This window comes from Grammomys surdaster, unplaced genomic scaffold, assembly GCF_004785775.1.
Source record: "Grammomys surdaster isolate TR1022 unplaced genomic scaffold, NIH_TR_1.0 311028, whole genome shotgun sequence".
Taxonomy (NCBI): Eukaryota; Metazoa; Chordata; class Mammalia; order Rodentia; family Muridae; genus Grammomys; species Grammomys surdaster.
The window spans coordinates 1-26,305 of NW_021626165.1; the positions used below are offsets into that span (position 1 = coordinate 1).

The 26,305-nt window shown below is 39.5% G+C and overlaps 1 protein-coding gene across 1 annotated transcript in view; it reads left to right on the forward strand.

Annotated features, from left to right (window-relative positions):
* Positions 1 to 682: 682 nt before the first annotated feature.
* LOC114616232 (lethal(3)malignant brain tumor-like protein 3) overlaps positions 683 to 26,305 on the forward strand; it is a gene marked incomplete at its 5' end in the record, with an annotated part of 43,079 nt that continues 17,456 nt past the window's right edge. The window contains 6 exons of the mRNA XM_028761743.1: positions 683 to 698; positions 2,789 to 2,865; positions 5,862 to 5,947; positions 7,918 to 8,028; positions 16,397 to 16,511; positions 17,998 to 18,100. Coding sequence (XP_028617576.1) covers positions 683 to 698; positions 2,789 to 2,865; positions 5,862 to 5,947; positions 7,918 to 8,028; positions 16,397 to 16,511; positions 17,998 to 18,100 — 508 coding nt within the window. The remainder of the gene's footprint in view (positions 699 to 2,788; positions 2,866 to 5,861; positions 5,948 to 7,917; positions 8,029 to 16,396; positions 16,512 to 17,997; positions 18,101 to 26,305) is intronic.

A 26,305-nucleotide genomic window follows, 5' to 3' on the forward strand; every position in this document is an offset into this window, starting at 1 on the left:
CTCTCTCTCTCTCTCTCTCTCTCTCTCTCTCTCTCTCTCTCTCTCCTTCCTTCCTTCCCTCCTTCCCTCCCTCCCTCCCTGTCTCTCTCTGTCTCTATCTGTCTGTCTCTCTGTCTCTGTCTCTCTCTCTCCCCCTGCCCCCTCTGGATTGTCTCAGGTCTGCAGGTGATTAAGTATCAGCTCAAATGCTGATGATAACGCCAGAATGGATACTTTGAGCCCTAGTCTTCTTTCTGTGTGATCTCTTTCCAGACTTTTGTGTCAGAGGTTTATTTGACATTCTTTCTTGTTTGCCTAACACGTCTGCTAAGCATGCTCAGAGCAGGCATTCACACTCACCGCTTGAAATGTCAGAGGCATTGCTAACCGTCTCTCCTAGCCCAGGAAATGGCAGTGCATTCTTGTTGCCTGTGCCCCAGCCTTATAATATCCTGACTTCCTCAGTTCACTCATATCCTGTGTTAAATGTCCCAACCAACGCTCAGTCCTCTGTTTACAATGTTCACCCAGACCTGATTGATCTCTGTTTTCACTACCTCCACTGTGGTCAAAGCCTCTGGGATCATTTGTGGCAATGTCCAACTGGCCTCCGGCATGGATTACTGTTTGCAAAGTAGTTAAAATAATTACTTTAAAACCTAAATCATAGCTGGGCAGTGGTGGTACACGCCGTTAATCACAGCATTCAGGAGGCAGAGGTAGGTAAATTTCTAGGCTAACCTAGTCTACAAAGTGAGTTCCAAGACCACAGAGAAACTTGTCTTGAAAAACCAAAACCAACCAACCAACCAAAAAAAAATATAAATCAGGCTAAGCTCCCTCTCTGTAGAATACCATCCACAATGTTTTGTATCAATCTTGACTAAAATCTTACTCTTTGTCACATACTAAGTGGCCTTCCATGCTGAGACCATTTTGTATTGTCTGTTTCCTCCAGTCCATCCTTTTGTATCCCTGATACAGAACTACTGGGGTCCCCTTTAGAACCTGCGCACAGAAGTTTCCTTTCTGTGTCTGAACGGCTCACTTCCCTCTCATCACACAAGTCTTTGCTCACATTGCCTCATAAGAGGCAGCCTCGGCTAGGCTATATAGAGGACACCTTTCCTTTCTCAGTCCACTCCTTTACTTCATCTGCTTTTCCTTCATGCCAACCACAGCTCATAAATTTAATTAGACTTGTGTTGGCTGCATAACTACTAAGCATGCACATTCTTAATATAATTCATTCCCCCATAACAATCCTCTAAATATTTACATTGTACTAGCCAGTGTAAGTACTCTAAGGGTGATTTAAGTACCCAGGAGAATGCACACACAGAATATGCAAATGTCACACCATTTATATAAGGTACTTAAGCATCTCTGGCTTTGTTATCTTCAGGGTTCCTGGGTTCCAATCTTCTACAGATACAGAGGACAGTTATCTTTTATTTCTACAGTTCCTTTCTACAATATTGTAAGGGCCATTAGAAGCAAGAAACCTACTTTACTGTGGCTATTTCTTCAGGGTCTGTCCTGTGCTGCTGGCTGGACACGTTACTTTTTAGCGTATTATCTTCACTTGATACTTAAAAAAAATGACCATGTAGCTAAATGGGTGAAACCTGTCCCATGCTGAGGTGAGGGATTCACAGAACAAATGTGCTTAGGCACACGGAGTCAAAAGCACCAGCTTTGTGTGCTGATTACAATTAATGCATGCTTAATTACAGTAAAGATGGTGGGCAGGAGAAAGCGACAGAGGAAGAAGTGTGTGATTCTCTGGTATCTGCAGTTCTAAAGGGGGAACAGAAATAGCATGCTACTACTATATGAGTTTGTCCATTTGCCTTGGGCCTTTGCTAGTCTATAGTACTATAGTATCCAGAAGAAGTATTGCCTCTGGCCTCCATTATAGGATAAATCTATTTATACTCATTGTGTGAGAGTGTGTGGTATGTGGTGTGTGTGTGTGTAATTTACTTTACTATTTTAAGGAAGTCATGGAAGTAGTAAGTTCCCACATGATAAAGTTTAGTGCTAATTAGGCCTCTTTGTTCCATTTTCCCCTCCTCCCTTCTCTCCCCCCACCTCTCCTCCCTATACCCTCCAACCCACCCCACCTCCCGTCAACACCATGTGTGCTCTCTCTCCATGAACGCTCCCATCCCATGGCCCCTCACTAGTTTTCTGACTTCCATAGTACTCTAGCATGCTGAGTTTTGACAGTGGTTGTGCACATGTGCCTTAGAGATGCTAAAGTAATTTTAGCTTCCCTTTTGTATGATTTTCTCCTGTGATGCTTGGAAATGATGCTCTCTTTGTACTTTTTCTGCCTTTGAAGTTTTGAGCTTTAACTTTTTGTGTGTGTGGGGGGAATAAAACTGTAGTGTCAAATCCATGTAATATTTATCTAGCAAAAATAAATTTTATGTGTGAAAACTTCATACATATATTTATCTGAAGACAGCTCTTTTATGGATATGAGTACACTGTTGCTGTCTTCAGACACAGCAGAAGAGGGAATCAGATCCCATTACAGATGGCTGTGAGTCACCATGTGGTTGCTGGAAATTGAACTCAGGACCTTTGTAAGAGCAGTCAGTGCTCCTAACCACTGAGCCATTTCTCCTCTCCGGCTCAAAGAAAGATCTTTTTAGCATTTTTTTTTCAAATTAGATAGATTGTAATAAATAGAACTCTTAGATGTGTTCATAACCACTAATTAATTTTCCTCTTAAAGATTTGTGACAGCATTTGCCTATCTCTCTAGTAACTCCGTCTTTTTAATTTATATAACCTGCAGGTGTGAATCAAACAGTCCACACATTCATCCAGTTGGCTGGTGTAAAGAACATCGAAGAACCCTGATTACTCCTCCAGGTTTGGATTTATAGCTTCTCTAATGCTTTTCAGATACTTGGAAGAGTTGGCCAAGGTTTTTTTTTTTTTTTTTTTTGGTTTGTTTTTTGTTTGTTTGTTTGTTTTTGTTTTTGTTTTTAAAGAGAATATATACTTTAAATTCGGGGTGCCCTAGAGTCCCTGTCACAATTGCTCAGCTCAGTCACAGTGCAGAAGTGGCTGCAGGGGGTAAGTAAACACATACATGTGAGAGTTACAGCTACATTTTACAAAGCCCCGAAGCAGCTGCAGGCACTAACTCGCTGACCTCCGTAGAGCTTCAACTGTGAGCATTAATATTGGCATCATTTGTATTGCAACCTTAGATATCATGTTCTTCCACAGAGTGTGCCAAAAGACCTTTGTGTTTTTAACTTAAGATTCAGTTTTGGACTTAATTGCCTTAGCGGTTGATAATGTGGGCGGGTAAAAAAAGTGGACATGGTGTTGAAGGTGGGACATGGGCTGCCCCTCTGTGGCCAGCAGTGTGAGTGGCTATTACATACAACTACTTTTATTTTGAGTTTTCTAAATTATAAGTTTATGTATGTTTGATTACAAGTTCAGAGTGAAGTAGAGACAGCCGCAGTTTTCAATCTTCATAGTTTAGAAGTTTATGAGCTTTTTCTGTATGTAGTGTCTTATTTTAGACCATTCTGATAAGTTCAAATGTACAAGGTAAGCTCACTAGATGAGCTTTAAAATGTGTGTGTGAGTATAATGTAAGCTCGCATACTTTGTTTTTACTTACTTGGAAACAGCCTCTGTAGAGAAGGTTCAAGAGTACTTACAAATTCAGATGTACTTCAACTGGAGCCCAGGGTCCATTTGTGTTTGACAGCTGTCCCCGCACTGTCTTTCATGCAAAAGAGTCTCAGCTCCTCAGCTGCTCATCCTCTAGTCCCCAGCGAGAGTCCCCTTGACAATCAAACCTTAGTATGTGTGAGACTTATAGACTAATTACTTTGTACAGAGTAGCGTTATTTGAGTCTGATGGACATTTCCCAATGACTAGACCCAAACTGTACATTTGTTTGTTTTTATTTTTCCTAGTGTTGTTTTTGAGATGCTTTTACTAGGTAGCCATGATGGCCTGGAACTCGCTATGTAGACTATGCTGGTTTCAAAGTCACAGAGATCCACCTGCCTCTGGTTCTTGACTAAATGAAAGCAACCCCATGTCTGTCTCCAAGTTGAACCTTTTTTTTTTTTTTTTCCTGAGGATGATCACAGTGTTTTTCTTGTAAACCTCTCTCTCTCTTTTTTTTCTTTCTTTTTTTTTTTGTTTTTTGTTTTTTTGTTTTTTTGAGACAGGGTTTCTCTGTGTAGCCCTGGCTGTCCTGGAACTCACTCTGTAGACCAGGCTGGCCTCAAACTCAGAAATCCACCTGCCTCTGCCTCCCAAGTGCTGGGATTAAAGGTGTGCGCCACCACTGCCCTCTTGTAAACCTCTCAAGGGCACAACATTTCAGTTTGTCTTTTTGCCATCATTTGATCAAGGATGTATTTGCCAGTCTTCTCTACCAATACTATCTTTTAGAGATATTTGAGATTCTGTAATTACCTCCTATCTCATCTGTCTTTCAGTTATACCATCTGCTAATATTTCTATTTGGAACTAATTACTATTCTAAGTTGACAAATGTTAATGGGTAATGGTAATTTTTCTTATCCTATCTATTTTTGTATATTTAATTGATATTCTTCTGCAAAGATTAGCTTTTTCATTTCCTAGTTACTCATCCAGTTAATTTATTTATATCTTTGCAGAACTGTAGATTACTAACTTTATTATTATTAGTAGTAGTAGTAGTACTATTGTTATTGTTATTATTTCATGTATGTGAGTACACTGTCTCTGTCTTCAGACACACCAGAAGAGGGCACTGGATCATTTTAAGATGGTTGTGAGCTATCATGTGGTTGCTGGGAATTGAACTCAGGACCTCTTGAAAAGCAGCCAGTGCTCTTAAACACTGAGCCATCTCTCTAGCAGCACCTACTAACTTTATCTGAGAGTTTATTATTGACTTTTATGTAGGTGCTTTAAAGGTGTACCAAGTAACAGCCCCTTTATGGTGATTGATCAACCTCCTTTTCCCCTGTTTATCTTGGGATTTGAAACTGCTCTACTGAGCAGCAACAAATACTGTATACTCACTGGTCTTGACGCAGCCCTACTGTAGCCATTTTGCCAAGATTTTTTTTTTTTTTTTTTAAGTGGTGAATGCTATTTAGTAATCACAGTCTGGCTACTATTTGTTTACTCCTAGCAGGGTGATGCACGTATCAGGCAACTCAGTGGCTGAAGGGAATATGCATCTGTAAGCATATGCAGAACTTTGTATTCTTTTCTATTTCAGTGCTAGTGTATATTAAAATAGTTCCATTGATACCTCTGACCATGATTCAAATCTTAAACTATTGGCTTCATTTTAGTTTTCTTCTGTCTGTGTCTATACAGGTGGGTAGAAACCTGACTTCGATTACAGCTAATGTATTCACAGATTTTGTAAGTCCTCTTCATGGGGCAAGTTTTGTATCAAGTATGCCACCATCATGGCTGCCTAAAGGATTTGGGACTCTAGAGAGAACAGAGGCATACAGGGGTTATTTTTGCACCTTCTTTAAAGAATATTCTGTGACTTGAGCATGTTTCTTTATTCGATCTAACAAAAGAAGGAGTTATTTGAAATATTTCATCAATAATGCTTGTAAATCCCATGTTTTATTTCACTATTTTGATAAATATTTTATACAATCACATCTAAACAGTGATAGTCAAAATAACAGATCAGAAAGGAACTAGCTAATCATTAAGATGAGCAGGAGCTCTGGAGGAGCGAGCAGCTTTGAGTTTCTCTGTGACTGAGCATCCTTTCCTGGGCTAACTTCTTGCCATATCATGTTTTTTTTGTAGGGCTATTTGTTGGTTCATTTTCATCACACCCTCAGGATTCATGTTCTTTATTTCTTAGGCTATTCGCATGTGAAACACTTTTCCTGGGATAAATATTTAGAAGAAACAAATTCTTTACCTGCTCCTGCAAGAGCTTTCAAAGTGGTAAGAGAATTTGCTACACACTGTTTGGTTAATATGTATTGATGGTGCCGTTTACTTGTGATCATGTAAGAAACTAGTAAGCTGACTTAGGAGAAGAAAGCAAAGAGCCAAGGGAGATGTTTTCAAAGTCTTCCTTTTTTTCTCTCCTTGATCTTTTTTTTTTTTTAATATATGTGAATACACTATCACTGTCTTCAGACACACCAGAAGAGGGCATTGGATCATATTAAGATGGTTGTGAGCCACCATGTGGTTGCTGGGAGTTGAACTCAGGATCTCTGGAAGAGCAGATAGTGCTCTAACCACTGAGCCATCTCTCCAGCCCTAATAATTTTTTTAAATCATTTTTTAAGGTTTATTTATTTATTATATACACAGCATTCTGCCTGCATGTATGCCTGCAGGCCAGAAGAGGGCACCAGATCTCATTTCAGATGGTTGTGAACCATCATCTGGTTGCTGGGAATTAAATTAGGGGCCTCAGGAAGAACAGCCAATGCTCTTAACCTCTGAGCCATCTCTCCAGCCTTCAAAGTCTTTTGAGAATTCAAATTATTACTGTAATTTATGTATGTGGATGCACATGTGTTGGAGAGGCAGACATAGAAACGGGATGCAGGAGAACCTGAAGTGTTTTTCCTCAGATACTGTCCATCTTGGTAGTGTGTCTCACTGGCTTGAAACTTGCCAATTAGATTAAGTTGGCTTGGGTGAGCCATAGGATCTGCCTCCACATCTCCAGCTGGGATTACATGGGTGCACACCATGTTTACTTTTTAAATGTGGGTTCTACAGAGCTAACTTACAAGCTCAGTACTTTACCAGTGGCTCTATCTCCCCAGATACTTAAACATATTGCTTTATATTTTCTCATAAATTTAATGAGAAAATAAATATGTTAAATGTTTTTTGTAAGAGTCAGGTGTTAGATACATGTTTGTAATTCTAGAATTTGAGAGGTGAGTGAGAAGCAGCACAATTGAAAGCCAGTCCAGGCTACGTACGTACAGAGATTGTGTTTCAAAAACAAAATAATATATATTTTTTAAACATGGCTTTGTCTTCTAGGGACAGTCTTCTCCTTTAGATGATACTTTCATACAGAAATTATTATTAATTAATGATAGACTTAATTAGTAAGAACGGTTCACAATATAGGTAGAAAGAATATCATGGATTTTTAAAGAGAAAAAAAAATCATGATAAATGGAGAGAAAGCTTGAGAAAGAGTTTCTATGATTCTACCTGACAGATAGATAGTCAGGCTTTAAACAAGGTAAGGCTAATGGGGCGAGTGCAGTCTTTTCTGCCTGTTTGTTTGGTTCCAGTGTCCAGGCTTTTAACCAGATACATGGGCAGCCTACAGCCTGCGTGTCTGGTGTTACTTGAGAGGTAGAACTAAGACTTTTTCCAGTTGACCGGCAAGAATTGTAGCAGTGAGCATTCTGCTCTTCACGTTATTTTATATAATATACCAGTGCCGTGCAGAGTATCTGCCTTGTCTTCCTCAGCTTGTGGCTTTCTTAGAACCTTAATGGTGTCCTCTGAGTGTTAAGCTTTCTTTCCCAGAAGAGCTGTTCCCCCATGTTCAGATAGACTGCTGACTTGTTTTAAATTATCTTTTTTCCTGCCCTATAACCACTTCTAGATGTTTCGTCTCAGCCACTTTGTTTTTCTGTCTTTTTTAAAAACAAATTTTATGTATATTGCTTTGACCATGGCACCTTGACCAGTAAGGAAAATGTCTGGTTCTCTTTTTGGTTGATCACATAGCTACAGTATCTCTACCTCTCTCTTGTCTGCTCTTCAGTTAGGAAGTAGGCTGTCCTTCTGCACGTATGCTGAGCTGTGTGTTTTGGCTGGAGAGTGTCACTCAGTGCTAATCTGAGAACTGGTAAACTAAACAATTCAGCTGTTACTGTTGTAATTAACCTGCTCCCCCACACCGTAACATCTTTCTCATATGGCAGAAACCTCCACATGGATTCCAGAAAAAAATGAAGCTTGAAGCTGTGGACAAAAGAAACCCACTGTTCATCAGAGTAGCAACTGTGGCAGACACGGATGATCACCGGATAAAAGTAAGCCTTGGCTGCCCTGGTTTGCTTGCCTTTGTTAATCTACATCTTAAATGGAAATATTACTAGACAGTGAACTTAATCACTATAGTTAAATTACCAAAACCAAAGGAATATGCAAAGTGACTTTGCCTCTTTGTGGGTTTGTACCCATTCAACTTTTTCCTTTAATTGCCCCAAGATATTTTCTTTTTAACTATGAAGGTAGTTTAATATTTTAAATGTGTATTAGAGAAAGCAGATATAACATATTAGGGTAACATTTTCTTCAGAAGAAAAAGAAGCCAGGTGGTGATGGTAGCACACACTTTTAATCCCAACACTCAGGAGGCAGAGGCAGGTGGATCTCTGTGAGTTCCAGGACAGCCAGAGGTACACAGAGAAAGCCTGTTCTGAAGAACCCTCCGCCGCCAAAAAAAAAACCCAAAAAACAAAAAGAAAAGAAATGCATCCTGTCCTAATAGTACACTTTTAAAATTCTTAGGCATTTTTATTGACTCAATTAGTCAGAGTTTATATTGTATAAATAAAGATAAATAACTTTATAAATAAAATCAGGTTTTTACTAAAATTGGATTATTAAGACATCAGCTACTTCTCCTAAGTGAAGTCAGTGTCTAAAAGATTTGGCTGGACCCACTCACATGTAGTATGTCAGTGTGTTGTTCTGATACAGCGCCCAAAGGCCTCATAGGTTTCTGGGTTTGTCAGTCATATCTCTCTCTGGCCAGAACACTACCCAGCCTATGTTCTTGTTAGGATCTCTATAAATGGCAAGTCAGTGAGTGTCAGCACATGACATTTTATGAGGGTCTTGTTCATGCTGCTGGACATTTGTAGTCGATGTGGGGCGGGCCATGTGTGTCGTCAGCTGATGATGTTCCGATAAGGCTGGGACTCAGGCAGATTGGATAAACCAAGCACTTTAGGTTATTTTTTTTGAGATAGGGTTTCTCTCTGTAGCCCTGGTTGCCCTGGACCAGGCTGGCCTTAAACTGTGATTCACCTGACTCCTTTCAAGTGCTGGGACTAAAGATGTGCACCCCCACTGCCTGGCATTCTAGTGCATGTTCTTTTTCATTATAGTTGGTTGTGGTGTAGAAATCATGAAGAAATCAGAGCTTTAGAGCTGGAGTTTGAATAAACATCTAATAATAAACAAGTTTTAATAAATGAGCAGAAAAATCTGTCAAGCATAATATGATTTTCATAGCAGCCGCTACAGTGTATATGATGACAACTTTTTAGTTTGAGAAATAAACTTAGCATCCTGTAATGGTGGGTAGGAATATGAAGCACCCAAGTTCTTCAAAGGGCACTTTGGCATCACAATGTTGGAATGTTGTTTAATCCTTCTGAGTGTTAGTCCTAGTAGCTTAGTGAAGCAGCCAGAAGGACTGTTCAAAGATAAAGTCTCAAGAAAAGGAAAGCACAGCTGTGCTGGCTTTGACGTTAAACAGAGAGTGACTTCAGCAGTCCACGGGAAAAGCAATTACTATGTGTCTGCATTACATTAATGGAGAATATTTCAATAGGGTTCTTAGTGTTGGGAAGCAAAATATTCAGGTTGAAATTAGTATGTAAAATATTTGTTTGGTTTTTTTTTTACCCCAAAGTACAAATCCATAATGGATTCTGTAAAGAGATATACTAAAAATAATGACATCCTGAGACTATAAAGTGTTAGGCTTTGCATTAATTTGAAATAATACTGTTTTCTTTGTGTGTGTGTGAACTTTGATCCAGAGAAATGAAATACTGTGAGATGCAGATTCACTAATTAATGGGGAAGCCTCAGACTGGCCCCCATCTTTTAACTAATTGCTGAGCCCCGAGTCTTAGAAAACATCTTGCTCATTCCTTCGTATCCAAAGAGGAGCTGGCTGTGGCTATGTGGAAATCATTTGACTTTAGACTGAAGGTTACAAACTGAACTTGTGCAGACAGCCTATTTGTAAATACCTTAAAGGGCCAGTTCACGGACAGAGACTCAGTTACAGATTCAGCAGAGACACTGGGAAAAAAAAGGATCCAGCACCAGGAGGAGTTTTCCTTCTGCCTCATGAGGTACTATAGCAAGTAGGATTGTTTCTGTTTTACAGAAAAGGAAGAGGAGCACACGGTTACTTGTGTAGTTTCATATTTTCAGTGTCTCAGAAGTAAAGTCAACTCTGTTAAATGAGATCAGCTCTTAAGCTCTTTTACGATATATACCGCAGTCTGGTGGTGAGACAGTCATTCTTGCTAGGTCCTGTTGAAGACAATGTTAACCCGCTCTGAGGACAGGACATGAAGTAGTTAATGCCACCTCCCTCTTCACTCACGCCTGCTGGCCTCAGCTTGGTGTGACCGTTTGTCTCCAGTTCTTTAAATACTTTCTGTGCACTGGTATTTCTCAGTAGAATTTTCATTACTTTTGAGGCAGTGTGTCACTATGTAGCATACTCTGGCTGTCCTGGAACTCAGTATATAGAACAGGCTGGCCTCAAACTCACAAAGATTCTCTTGTCTCTGCCTCCTGAGTGCTGAGATTAAAGGTGTGTGCCACCACCACGTGACTTGTCAGTTCAATCTTTTACTTCTCTCTGTTATGGAACTCAGGATCTCGATCTGGCCGTGTTTTGTTTTGTTTTTGTTTTTTCACCCGTTCCTGTTACTAGTGTGATACACTACTCTTGTTCATTTCTAAGTCAGGTCTTCTAAAATTATTTCTTTTGGTTTTCTGTTATAAATGCTCTCTTTGTAGTTTTTTTTTTAATGATTTCTATCTTTTCATTAGGTTTTTACAAATGCTACAGTAGTTTTGATGTGTTGTCAGTCAAATGTGCTAGTATGTTTGTCAGCAATGGGTATCTCTCTTTTCCTTGAACTGTTTTCTCCACAACTCTACAGTTGCCTGCTGCAGCTAAGTGAGTTCATACTCTCAGCCTGGCTGGTCCACAGGCTGCATCCTCAGGTCTTTTTTCAGTCGATTGCATTTCATTTTCCTGAAAATTGCAAAGTATGATGACATGCCTTGTTTGCTTGGCATGCTTTTGTCCCGCAAAGCATATCGTTTCCTAAGAAGACATGCGTCTCCCTAAGAAAGGACATTTTAGAGACGTAAAGAGAAGTGTCCATCTACTGGCTTTGCTTCTGACGGTTAGTGTGACTGGGCTAAGTGTCTTAAGGAGAAGCATTTACCAGTAGTCCTGCATTGCTCTGCTGCATCTCCTGCAGCTTTTGGGCACTAACGGAGTCTGATTGCATCTCTCTGGGCCATGGGCTTGTTTCTGGAGCACTTGGGGCTGTCTCTGGTGGCCTCATGCTCTGTGATGCTGTCTTTCTGTTTGTCAGACTGGGTCCTCATGCCTTCCCACGCTGGTGCTTTGTGTCCTGCGGTCTCTGACATGCCTGACTTCTGCTTTGATTGTTTCCTTATCTCTCTTCTCTTTTTGGAAGTCACTGCTTTGATATTGACTGTCAGGTTGACACACTTGTTTTAAAATTCTCTTTGCTTAGAAATGCCTTCATCTATTTTTCAAACTTTCTGTTGCATTTTTTTTTCTGTTGCATTTTTAATTGCATCTTTTTTTTTATTTTCAAGAAATTAAAAAAGAAAAAAAAACAACAACATTATTTAGTCCCTGCTTTTTTAAAAAAAAAAAAAAGGATCTACAAGCTGGGCGGAGGTAGTGCACACCTTTAATGGAGTTCCAGGACTGCCAGGGCTACAGAGATAAACCCTATCCAGGAAAAAAAAAAAAAAAGAAATAAAACAAAAACAAATATTGGATGGATGGATGGGTAGATGGATGAGTAGATGGATGGATGGATGGATGGGTAGATGGATGGGTGGGTGGATGGATGGATGGATGGATGGATGGACGGATGGATGGACAGACGGATATATGATAGATAGACAGATATGTATGTATTACTGATAGTTTTTCTTCATTTTCTTTGACTATTTTCTCAAATTCCTCAAATTCTCTTTATAATATTACTTGGTTTTTTTGTTTTTTGTTGTTTTGGGTTTCTTTGGTTTTGTTTTTTTCTTGTTTGTTTGTTTGCTTATGTACTTATTTACTGTGTATGTATGAGTATGTATGTGTACATGTGCCTTTGGATACCAGAGAGGCCACTAGGCCCATGAAGCTGGAGCTGACCAGTGATTGAGGTTCTTTGCCAGAGCAGCAGATGCTCTTAGCTTTTGAGCCGTTGATCCACCCCCCAAATGTCTCTTAGTTAGCATGGTCTGTTTTTATCCTGGTTCTTGCCTGTCAGGCGATCTTTGGAGCCTGATCACAGTAAGAATGATGCCATACATGAGGTGCTTTTGTGAATGGGCTTATAGTCATATTCTCTTGTCTGTTGGGGATGTCTTCCGAGATTGCTAGTGGATGCCTGCAACCACACATAAAGTCCCATATACACTGTGCTTTTACCTATACATACATACTGTAATAAAGTATAATTCATGCACTAGATATAGAGAATAACAACAATAATTTGACAACTATAGTAATATACTATAAAATGTTGTATGAGACCAGTCTCTTTATCACAATATGAAATTTTCTATTGACATTTTTATACCATAGTTGATCTCAGGCAATGGACACTATAGAACAGTGTTTTTCAACCTATGGGTGTGACCCCTTTAGGGGTTGCATATCAGATATCCTGCATATCAGATATTCATATTACCATTCATGACAGTACCAAAATTACAGTTATGAAATAGCAATGAAATAATTTTGTGGTTGGAGGTCACCACAGCAAAGAAAGTGTATTAAAGGGTCACAGCATTAGGAAGGTTGAGAACCACTGCTCTAGAAGGTGCAATCTTGGGTAAGAAGACAATACTGCATGAGTGGTGGCTTGAATGTGAATGGTTTCTGCAGGCTCATTTATTTGAATGCTTGGTCCTTCCCTAATGTGTGAAACTGTTTGGGGAGGAATTAGGAGAGTGACCTTGTTGGAGGAGAGGTGTCACTGGAGGTGAGTTTTGACGTTTCAAAAGCCTATACCAGGCCCTGTCTCTGTCTCTGTCTGTCTGCCTCCAACTTGAGGATAAGATCTGAGCTCTCAGCTATTTCTCCAGAGCCTTGCCTGCTCATAGCCATGCTCCTCCTTCTATAGTAGTCATGGTCTAACTCTGAAACTATAAGCAAGACCCCAATTAAGTGTTTTCTTGTGTTTTGGGTTTTTTTTTTTTTTTGGTTTTTCTTTTGTTTTACTTTGTTTTGTTTTGTTTTTTGAGACAGGGTTTCTCTGTGTATCCCTGGCTGTCCTGGAACTCAATCTGTAGACCAGACTGGCCTCGAACTCAGAAATCCGCCTGCCTCCACCTCCCATTAAAGGCATGCACCACCACCACCCTGCACGTGTTTTCTTTTATAAGTTTCTTTGGTCATGGGCCTCTTCACAGCAATAGGAATGTAACTAAGGCAATACATTAAGAACAAGTCAATAATAATGCTGTTTTTTTAAATTAAATTTCTAAAGAAAATGGGCACTGTTATGGATAGCATATAATACAGAACATTTTGCTACTTAAAACTGCAGTTAAGGGAAATTGTTACATACTTTTCACCTAGAAGTATAATTTGGAATCTTTGTAAAAATCATCCCATATGTTACTGATAATTCCAGTTAAAAATAGCCTATGGAGGCCCTTCTCATTAAAACCACTTGTATGAGCTGGGCAGTGGTGGCGCACACCTGTAGTCCCAGCACTTGGGAGGCAGAGGCAGACGGATTTCTGATTTTTAGGCCAGCCTGGTCTACAGAATGAGTTCCAGGAAAGCCAGGGCTACACAGACTAACCCTGTCTTAAAAAAAAAAAAAAAACAAACCACTTGTATGACTAGATCCAACATGGGGTAGCATCATAGATTGGCTCATATTTCTCTTTTGTTGTGGAAATTTTCCATTTTATCTTATGCCCTATTATTCCTTTTTGGAATTTAGCTTTTTGTCTTTAACAGTCTTATTCATGTAGAATTAATTAATTCTGGCATTTTAACCCCAATTCTTCCCAAGCAGCCCTCCTTCTGGTTTTATGTCTTTTATGGTCTGTGACCCTCTTGAGTTTAAATGATGTCTCCTTCATGAACAAGAGTAACAGTAGGGTGCTATTTACTGTCATGTGACTATAGATGAATGTGGCACCCTTCCTCTCAGTAAAGACAAGCACAGTCTTACCAGTTTTCCAGTGCTACAGTGAGTTCATGAGTTCCATAGGCATGTCATATACAGAAGTCATAGCTCCTCAACCTCCAGCTTTTCCACTCTTCCCACCCCATATTCTTCAACATTTCCTGACCTTGGGCTGCTCTATGGGGAGGACCCATTTGGGGCCCATCACGTGACTGTCTTATCGTCTCAGCATCTTAGACAGCTATGCATCTCTGTATTAGCCACTGCCTAGCACAATAAGCAGCTTTGCTGATGAAGGCTCAGGTCAGTTGGAAACCAGAAGGCTTCAAATCAATTTAACATATAAATTATCCTTACTCTCTTTGTGGTGTAAATGATGTAATAACTTTCTATTTTCAGCAAATGATGAATGTCATTTTTAATGTTATTTTGACATTACTTTGATCGAAGAGAACCAAGTTTTGAGAGTTAACTAACCTTAGACAATGCTTCATATTCTTTGTTTGAGAATAATGAATGACTGTTTCTGATTCTTGCCTAGTGCCTTCTAACTATCTGCTTATTAGGTAGGCAGGGAATCTCCATGAGCCCTAGTCCCCTCTTTAGTGTGCTACCCATGATTTTTCCAAGGAGAGGTATTCTTTAGGGCTTTAATTCTAGGAAAACTGACTTGTAGGATGGAAAAACTGGATTATTTTGAGCCCATATACATCTGTATGTATCTATAATAACTGCATACTGCCTTACCTGTAAACAACAAGTTACTAAAATGATAAGTCAAAGACAGTGTATTCTGTTGCTTTTCCAAGTAGCTCTTCCAGACATTATGGTCACTGTCGATGTTCTATGCAAATTCCCTTTAAGCTTCTTCTTCGAGCATTAGGGCTCAACAAAATGTGGCTATTTAGGCAGGCTGATGAGAGAATCTCATCTTGTACTTCTAATTTGTAAGTTTTTTATTGCGAATAAACTGTCTCTTTACAGACATACCAACCACCTGTGTTTATATTCTCGACGATGAGCCATTACATCTCTTTGCTGTCTTTCTGATGCAGTTCTCACCCTTTCTTATTGATAGATTGGGCTTAGTAAGGAAGAAAAGGCTTTGTCATTTGTATAGTGAGTGTATTTTGGGAGTCTTTAATCTTGCTTATAAACAGATTTATGCTCTGATGTTTTACATTTTTATGTACTTAAATTGATCAGTATTGTCTTTTATGAGCTTAGTTTGGTCTCCTGCAATGATTATACTGTGTTTACTCAGGCATTCCTCTAGAATATCTAGTGTCTTGTAAAGATTGAAAGATTCATACACTTCAGAAGAGTCAAATTGGCAAACAATCTTAAAGTAAAATATATAAAGTACTTCAGTATAACCTTTGATTTTAAAAAGTAACATTACATATATTATAATGTGTATTTGTGATGTAATCATTTAAAGGATATATATATATATTACCTTGGTGAGCAGTAACAGTATCAACTATGACCATAATGTATCTTAAGAGATACTATGGTTATTTATAAGAAAGATTGTTTTGGAGCTCAGTAGCACCAGATCTTCTTCAGAGAAGACACATGTTTAACCCCCAACCCTTACATAGAGGTTCACAACTGTCTGGAACCACAGTCCTGGGAGATTCAGTGCCCTCTTCTTGATTCTGCAGACAGTAGACATGCATGTGGTGCATAGACATATATGCAAGCAAAACAGCCATATGCATAAAATAAAAATAAATCAACTTAAAAAAACAAGAAGGCTATTTTAATGGTATGGTTCAGGGATTTGTTTCTAGCAAGGCAGTGTACTTTAAAAAAAAAATCTTACTTTATATTTACCTCCAAGGTCTACCTTTCTGCTTTTCCCATCTTCCTTCCCCCTCTGATTTTTAAATCACCTCAGCAGTATCTCTGAGTGTCTTGTTTGCTGTTTGAAGATGTTGCGTATGGCTTCTCTTCTGCATTTGTGGACAGTATTTAAGGATATGTATAATAATCATGGAGAACTGTTGATGCATCTTTGGGAAGGCAGTTACTTGTGTTTAGATAATTCGCTGATAGTTTCAAAAGCATCTTTTATCTCAGGTTGTGAGTTAAATAATTGAAGTGATTTATTAGATAGTTAATATACTGTGTAAATCAGAAAAAAAGGACAAAAATCTTGTGCCGTGGGTTGAAGTTTTACAGAAGTATTCTCTGACTCTGTGTTCTTCTTTCTGCCACCCAGGTTCACTTTGATGGCTGGAGCAGTTGCTATGACTACTGGATTGATGCAGACTCTCCAGATATTCACCCTGTAGGCTGGTGTTCCAAGACTGGGCATCCTCTTCAGGCTCCGCTAAGTAAGATACACTGAGTTGTCATCATCAGTGGTTTCATTTTTTGAATAATGTGCTTTCTTTTTGTCTCCTATCTCCACTTCTTTCTGTTCTTCTGATTTCGTCTCTTTTAATTGCCACCAGCAAGCACGTGTACACATGCATGCACACATGTATGCACACACGTGTGAACACCCCCCCGCACACACACACCCACACACATGCACAAAATTATAAAAGAAAAAATCCATATTGCCTAAAGAAGTATGGTGTTTTGAGCTATATTTACAACTAAACATAACCTTTTGAAATTAGTATTGATTTCTAGAGGATAATTTGTCAGATGATTATAATTTCAGTATCAAATATTCTAATAAGAAACCTTATACTGTAGCCTTGAAAATGTTATCACTGGCAGAAATTGAAAAAAGTATAAAGGCAGCCCCCTTGTGCCTTATGATTTATATTACATGTGAGTCTGTAGTTTCTTCAGTAAAGATTTCAATTCAATTAAAAAAAAGCAATACGGGGTGGGGTGGGGTGGGTGGATAATATATCATGATCTCAATTTTAAAGAATATGTACACTGTATGAGAAAAATATGAGAAATAAATACAGTATACTATAGTCAGATGTCTTTTCTTTTAATAATGTTTTTTCATTATACAGTGTGTAACTTTATGTGGGCTATATGCAGACTGAGGGTGCATTACAACATAAGTGTGTATTTTCTAATTGCAGAATGTCTAAAATAAAACAGTTGGAAGAAGGTATTAGTTAAACAAACTATGCCACATAGTTTGTATACATAACATAGTCATAAAGGATATCAGTATTGTAAAACATGAAAGAGAAGTTCAAAATCAGACTTTCAGATATGCATTTGTGTTGTGCTTTTTATGAAGCAAAATGAAAATCCTAAATTTCATATAGTCATGCATGTTGGAGCCACATCTGGGAGGGCATTCACCTACACATGTGGTTGAGGATGGTCCAAAATGCAGAAGAGCTGCAGAGATTTGTAAGGCTTCTGTGCCTTCTAACCATGGCAATGTAGCTGGCTCAGGCAGTTCCAACAGGATGCTTGCATTTCGTATTCGACAATCTAGTGTTTGAAGTTTTCACATTGAATATTCTTGTACAATTTGTTATTTGATAACAGTTCTTTCAATTTTTTCTATCAAATCAGATTTAAGTACCTTTGTTGTCTGTATCTTATAAGAAGGTCATTTCAAAATTTACCATTTCAGTATTAAAGAAAATAACCTTTGTGACAAAGTGAACCATGGGGAAATCTTATAAAAACAGAGCTGTATAAATCGTTTTAATTTTTTACAAGAACTACTTGTTTTTCTATAGGTATTCATTGTTTGAAAAATGGAATTTTGTTTTGTTTTCTCATTTTTTTCCTCTATCCTGTTCTCATCCTACACATTTAGATCTTTAGCTTTCTGCTCAACTTTGTCATATCTGTCTTTTTTAACTTCTCATTTTATCATGTTTGTTACAGGCCCTGCAGAATTAATGGAGCCATCAGAGACTGGGGGATGTCCAACTCTAGGCTGCAGGGGAGTTGGTCATTTTAAAAAATCGAGGTACCTGGGCACACAGAGGTATGTGCTTGCCATAGGGACGTTTAGGCATGGCCATGTGGAGGGGCTGTCCCTGAATGTAGAAAAATGCTTCCTTCTATAGGAAACAGATGTGAACTGATTTATATTCAGAGCCTTAAGAAATGTGGTTACCATGGAGACCGCAAAAATGAAGGATATATCTAAAGTTAAGTCTCCCTGAAAGAACACGCATTCACTGTTTAAAATAGATTTACTTTAGTTATTTTGTTTTTTTTCTTTTTGCTTTTGTTATTTGTTTTTTTGAAACTTGGTTAGTTTTACAGATCCAGGGCTTCTAAAATAGTTATTTGAGGTTTACCATTAGTAATGAAATGAGGGCAGACACCTTTGAAATTATTTAGCTGAATATGATATGATTGGGTGACCTTACACTTTGAATAAAAAGGTGAGCTAGTGTAGATTCACAGTGAGCATAAGAAAACCATACTATCAAATGTAAAAACTTAATGGTCAGAAAAATGATTTTTCTCAATATTTTTTCTTACTTGTAAATAATTTAAAAAACAAAACCAAACCAAAAGTATAATTAAAACTTGATGTTCAGGTGATTTGGGGATTTTCATAGATACTTAAAAATATTACTGACAAATTTTTATGATCTATGGTGATTTTTAAGAGACGAGCATCACCCACTTGAGTGTGTGTTAAAATGGTAGTATTATCAGTGTAAGTCATGAAGCATGCTAATTAGATTACTCATTGAGAAAATTTTCTTTATCTAGTTCATATAGGGTTATGAATGTGGTTCTTAAAGTAGGTAAATGCTACTGAGCCTGACATCCTCAATTCCACCCAGAGTCCACAAGACAGGGGAGAAGCAGCTCTGGAAAGGGGCCCCTGACCTCTACACATGTGCAGTGTCACCTTTGTGCCCTCCCTATAACATTAAAAACATTCACAAGCGTCACTACCCACTCCTCAAAGAGTTCATAAGAATTGTAAAATTAGTGTATTATTTTCACTGAGTGCAGTGAACTTTCCCTGTATCTCGGCATCTATAAGTGTTATTTAGTTTTTGCTTTGTTTTTTAAGAGGTTCATTATGTTCCAGAATAAAAAGTAAATAGAGACGGGATGATGATTCTATTTGCAGGCACCATTTTTAAATTCTTTGCGCTACTTCCATGGCTGTAAACCAAAGATACAGCATTAATTTAAACTCTACTGGAGACATCTTAGGAGCCATTACCTAGGCCTCATGAAGGCAGCTAGATTACCTTTCAGCTAATAACATCAGGCTGAGTGCAGGATCCAGCTCCCAAGTGTCCAAAACTCCCATCCTTATTTCAGAAAACTTTTGTTCAGTTGTTTCTTTAGAAGAACAGGTTTTTTTCAGTCAGAACATGTAATATTTATTGAATATTTACCTACTTTATGTTAGAGGTTGTTCTGTTATGTAATGTATGAGCCAGCTTTGAGAACCACACTCTGGTATAGGAACTATTCCTTTCCCATAAACTGTGTGGGAAGCGGGAAGCTTGTAGTGTCCACAAGGACAGTGTAGTATTCCATGTGCATAATAGCTTGTTTTCTCTGGCCACTGGTGAGGGGATCTGATGGGTCTCATCTTGATCTTTTTCATCTCACAGCCCCTCACAACCCTGCTCCGTGAACATCCCACACTCTTCACTACACAGCATCATTTTAAGTATAAGATACAAAATCATTACTAAAACAATGATCTTTGGGTTCATCTACTATATAGTCCCACAATATTCATTAGACTGGAGGCAGTTTCCTTAAATTATGAAAAAAAATTTTTTTTTAAACTGGGAAAATACTGACATGGTGTTGGGATATAGTTGGCTATTTAAAATGTGGTTTTGGCTCTGGAAGGAAACCCGCCAAACAGCACTGTGCATAGACTCATTCGCATGTCCTTAGGTCGAAGTAACTAAGTGTGGCAGTAAAGCCTAGAGAGACAACCATGTCACCTTACCTGACACTCATCATGATGGCCTTCCCCTGAGGCTCCCCCAGCCCAGCTGCTCCCACAGTTTAGTGGTTGTCTTTGGGGAATTTCTTGATGGACTGAGTGTGACAGGTGGTATTGTATTTGTCATAAAAAGGGGTGAATTATGGGAAGACTCACAGAATAACTTATGCAGAAATGTGCTAAGGAAACTTTCAGAGTAATTGGGACCATGCTAGAGAACTGTTCATTCTCTTGAAGGAGTGGGAGAGCGTAGTTTATAACTGAAAAGACAAGGCTTGACCACAAAGCTGTACTGATAATCTTGTGCATACAGGACATAGCTACTGGGATCTTTGTCTTGTGCAGAGTTGGTGGGTTAGGTCTCTGGACAGAAGGAAACAAGCTAAGAGAACCAGTGGCAGCCCAGGCTCTTCTGTTCACTCTTCCCAGCCTGGGCACAGGTTTTCTACACTGCTGAAACAGTCTGTTTAATTTATAATGCACAGTACTGCCTCCTTGGCAGGAATTAATCCTCTGCAAGTCCAGCCTGTTTTCCATCTCATCTGTCCGCTTGTGGACTAGCTCACTGCAGCATGCATATTCTCTGAAAGGTTCATTTCATTGGCAATTATTTCTGTTCTTGCTGAGAACACTGTGCTTAGGAAAACGTAATGAGAAAATTCTCTTTGGATTAATTTACTGAGAAACTGAATAAATCAAAACACAAATTCTTTACGTAGATAACAAAGAAAGTTGCTCTTTCAGAAGGGATAATTTTACGAGCACAGTAACAAAAGACTGGTTTGGCTAGGATTGCTTGTAATCTCTGAAGATTACAGATTATGGTTGATCTAAGAAATGTTATACACAGTGTATGCACTTAGTAGCATAGTTCGAGGAGGCAACCTTTAATATTGAAATATGATCAGTAAGAGTTGGATGTGTGGTGTGGAATTCTCGTCTCTAGAGGTATTCAGTAGCCAGAATGCTTGATTCCATCTCTGGGAGAAAGCATGAGTGGGAGCTAAACATTAGCATTCTTTTGTTTGACTCAGAGGTCAGAGAATGGGGAAACCCACAAGGAGTTCAGAGAGCTGTAGTTACATAGAAGTAGATGTGTGATAGAATTATTGCCTTCACAGGTACGTCTTTGATGTATAAAATCTGCTCTTTCAGAAATTAAACAAGAGGGTATTTCCAGCAGTCGCTAAAGAATATTTTTGGATTCCATGGAGGATTTACAAAGTAGTAACTGTGGATGCGCATCTGTAAACTGCTTTTCATTCAGCATCCATCCACCTAGCTCCCGAAACCTGTTGAGTGTTGAGTGCCTGACTGGTGCCAACAGGCTTTAGTGACTGTATAAAAGTTGGACCCTGCAGTCCCCGCATTGTCAGGAGTGAGTAGTAAGTAGTCAGGGAGGCCTTATCTACATAGGGAAAGACTAGAGCCCTGCCAAGGATATTTTATGGAGTTTTCCATATCACTTGATTTTTGCTGGCCTTGCCTTACACAATGGAGCTTAAATACTTCCTTCGTAAGGTAATAACAATAATGTGCAGGGTGTTTGCCCTCCTCTGTCATAACCACTGTTCAAAGGACTCATATGTATGACCGTATTTAACCCTCACAGCAAGTCTATGAATTGAACATCACTTGTAGATGATGAGGGAAAGTTTGAGTGGTTGAGTAAGTGCATTGCTAGAAGCAGAATTCAGTCCAGCCCAGAAGGGCCTTCATGTCTACTTACACCTATGACGCTCTTATACAGAGCAGTCACTTGATACAGCCTCTTCTGGTATGCTTGTCAGTATTGTGTGTGAGAGTAACTATTAGGTGCTTAAACTGGATGTGCTGCCTAATTATTTAAGGACAGATATTTATGATTTAAAAGGGTTTTAGTACCACAGTGAATGGCAGTAGACCAGGTTTTGTTTACAATGTCAACAGGAAATGATATCAGGAAAACAGTCTCCTGAGAGGCTCTGGGTAAATATCTGTCATCAACTGTCTGGTGTGCAATAATTTGCTAATATTTGTTCCATAATAAAGAATCCCACAGGATCTATGCTGTCCTTTCCTGACAGGACTTTGGATGAGTAACTAGAGTGGAGAAGGAGTTAAGGAAGGAAGGGAAAGAAGGAGAGAACGAATGACCAGGAGAGATGAACCCTGTGGTGGAATGTTAACACACCCCAAGGAATCAAACCAACATTTAGTTGCTAAAAGCTTAGTACATGAAAAACCAGAAAATTTTAATGATAAGGCCAGTGAGAATCTGCTCTCTCCATAGAAGTGTTAAATTCTGATGAGTTTTCAAAGTTCATGTACAGTTTTCGAAGTTACCAAATTGGAACTGCATGCACATTGGGGAGCTCATTCCTCTGGTCTCTGTAGACACCTGTACTCACATGGACACATCTCAGCACACACACCCACAGACAGACACTCAATCTTTTAAAACGTAGTGGCATGATAGAAGAACAATTGAACAGAACACTCGGTGATTGTGCTGATGTTGCAAATCTTGCAGCTCCTTTGTTTCTTTCAACAACAGAGGTTCTCACCTCAAGTCCTTGAAAGCACGGCTACTTATAAGCTTCACTGTAATTCATACCCTAAGGGGTAGATAGTGGGAGACAAGATGGGGAAAAACTCACATCTGTAGCTTGGCTTGCCTTGAAAGACATCAGGTAAAGCCTTGGGAATCTTGGAACAGTACTCCACTTCTCCTTGCCAATGTCTTCATTTGTAATGTAGGCGGCAAAAGAATCAATTCATGTAAAGGACTTGGAACCCTGCCTAGCAGAGAAAGCCGCAACACATAGAGCTGTGTGCAGGGCCAGAGGCGGGCAGCCGCAGCTTTTTGATGGTGCTTTCAAATCAGTTTCATTGCCACGGAGTAGAAATGAGGAAATTCTTCCATAAACTGGGCTAATATTTACCAATATTGTGTAGCAATTTAAGAGCCAGTGCTTATGATCAAACTACCAAGGACACTGTACAGGTTCCCATTGAAGCCTCTTTTTTGTTTGTTTGTTTGTTTTTTAAATCCATCAAGTGAGCACTCTCTTGGAATTGCTACCGAGGTTGTATGGATGAGTGTTAGGGAAGATCAGTCCTCTGGGTAGGGCGCCTTCATTTTCAAATAAAAACTCAGCCTGTGACACCATACTTGCTCGTCACTATGCATAGATGAGACAACAGAGCTAGTTGGCAGCCCCTATCAGCCACTGCCTGAAGCATTTCTCATTCTGCCGTTGCTGTGGGGCTCTGCTATGTGTTGTCACGCCCCCTTTAGTCATCAGTTCCCACCTCAGGAGCCAACTGGCATCCCTCTCTCCACGGTGCAGGTGTGAGGAGGAGGTTTGCTCAGGGTTGGAAGGCAGAGGGAAGGCTTGGCTTGGCGTATATCTGTGACTGACCACCACATGGCTGGCTGCCTTGGTAGAGCAGATTTTCTTACTCATTAAGGAATTTCTTCAGAAGGCTGGATTGTTTCCCTTTCAACTGACTGGATGAGCAAGGGCAATCTATCTATTTTCAAATGAAAAAAGAGGCATTTAGACAACAAGGCCCGTGACCAACATCTCACATTTCTCCGACCTATCTTCAAGTTTTCCGTTTAGTCAATAGCAGAAGTTTTCAAGGAGCTTGAACAGTTGTCTGCTTTGTAACTGGTATTTCACTGGGGACATAGACCATTCCAAAATTCCTTCTTGGTTTTCCATTGTATGAAGCTAGTGGTGTGTCCTACAACCTTGATGCCTTCCAAAGTAAATATACACGGTGTAGTTCATTGCTTGTTACGCCAGGAACTTAAGGGTGAGGGAAACTGAATTGCGAGCACGCTCCTGTCCGCTAAAAGGAACCAAAGCATTATCTTTGGCTTTTTCTTTTCCTGCCAAGAAGTTGAAGTACATAAATCCAATGAAAAACATCCACTAGAGGAGCAGTGGAAGGCATCAGAGATGACTGTGATCTGAGGCTGGGAGAACTCAACTCCTTCAAGAGCAGAGACTCAAGAGCTTGGGAGGACCTGGTTATCTGTGATGTTTGATGGTTTTAGGGAGAATTGCCGAGGATGATGATAAGTTGTGACATTGAATAGGATTTCAGTGGACATTTGCACCCTTCCTGAACTGAAGCTGAGCAATAAAGAAGGTGTTGTACCCTCAGGTAGCCACATGACAGTACAGCACATCTTCTTTGGCAGGTACAGGTGGCTGAAGGACCAAACACCCACAGGATGCTGCCTTCTGGGCTTTTCTGTCTTGAGGACTAGAGGGCAGGCAGGTCAGGCTTTGTGTTTGTAGTCCCTGAACTTGAGGAATAATATAGTGGGCCCGCTAAGATGCATGGTACATGTAAGGTGTCCCCAGCAACCTTATCCTGTTCAGATAGCTTCGGGGGATATGTCATTCCGTGCTCTGCACCCTGCCCAGACCTGGCTGGCTGCCTCCTAACTAAGCTACCAGTTGTCCCATTCTAAGTATCTGTTCACAGTAAGAGGCACTAGCTTTGCCATTTTAGTACCCATGAACTCTTGGTTAGTTCAGGCACCCTGAGCAGGACCCCATGCAGTGTTTGAATTGTGAATGTGGTCAGATTTTTTTCTTCATGCCTGACTGATAGATAGTATGCATGTTATCAAGTGAGTGGACTCATTATGCTGAGCTATTTTATTGTTGTGTGACCTCGGGCAAAAAGCAATTTTACTTAAATATTAATAGTAAACTTTCCATGATTATTGTTTTTTTTTTCCTAAATTTTTCCTAAATTTATTTACCACTAATCATCTTATCTCAGAGTGTTTATGTCTGTATATGTATATGCATGCATGTATAAGGTGTCTCTTCTGCCTCAGATTCTTCAAACACAGAACAATAAATGAAACACTCTGGCTTCCCCCATATCACAGACTGTTTCTTGGCCTGCAGTGCATCATGGGATGGCAGGAGATGCTGATAGTCCGTTAACCTTCCCTACATTTCCATCACCTACACTCAAGTTAATCCCTGTTACTTCTCTAATTTAGAGATTACCCAAAGGCTTCAAATTGAACCCAAGATAAAGCCTTGAATTACTGCCTGTGATCTACTGCGTCAACTTTGAATTACTACCTGGTGCTTCTATCCTTCCCTGTGTCTCCTGCTTCCCGACATCTCAACTTCTAGCCCTGACAGGCTCACTCTTCCATTTGTTGCACTGCCTCCTCCTAAGTGTGGGGAAGTAGATGTGGACAACTTTGTCCTGACCCTTAGGGATTTGTTCTTCTCCTAGGGAAGCCCTTCCTCACTGCCTATAAAGCATCCTCATTTGCTCTCTTGTGCTATACTCTTTGTTCCCAGAAGCCTTTCCAGTGTAAAGCTACATCACTTATTTGTGTGATTAGGCATTGCCTGTCTTCCCCTAGACTATCACTCAGTGAATCGTGGGCTTTTACCTCCTCATGTTATTAAGTTTCTAATGCTTGCAAAGTTAGCTAATATAATAGATAGTAAGTTGATAGTGTTCAATGAATTGATGCTGATGATGAGGAAACTGAAGACTGATGTCACTTAATCATTTTAAACCCTAGCGTGTCATGTGAAATGTCTTTTTTATGGAGTATTGGGAAGATTAAAACAGTTTGTATAAGTACAGCACAGTGCTTAATATAGTGTACGTGCTCCATCGAGATTTCATTCAATTGCTTTCTGGGTTTTTGTTGTGGTTGGATTGACATGGCATAAATTCATGTTAATGTGATGGTGTTATCAGTTTTGCTTAAGGCACAAGTGTAGAGCAGCATGTACTTACTAAAGTTTGCATTTTGCTTACAAGGTATCCATGATGAATTTTGTGTCACTCTTAGCAGGGAGCATTTCAAACTCTTCTCTTCTTTCCCCAGGAGAGTGTCTCAGCTTCTCTTGGCTGTGTTTAAAACGTTCCCCTGAGTGGTTATTAAGAATTCCATTATCATAGAAACTGACAAAAAGAAAACAAAGATACCAATATAATGTACCTAATGTCTAAACCATCTCCAGACTTAAGAAGGCCTCTCACAGCAAAGGGGCAAGATAGGAAGTCAACGGGAGGGCTTGATGTATCAGGAAGCCTGGTGCCCAGATAGATGCCTGAGAGACAGAAATGCTAAGCCCCAAGACAGGCATCTGCTAGCTAATGCTAAGTTAACACTTAGTAACCTTAGTTTCTTCTACTTAGGTCACAGGTACAAGGCACCTGAGAGTTTACCCTCTAAGTGCAGATAGAAAAGGTTGGCCTCTG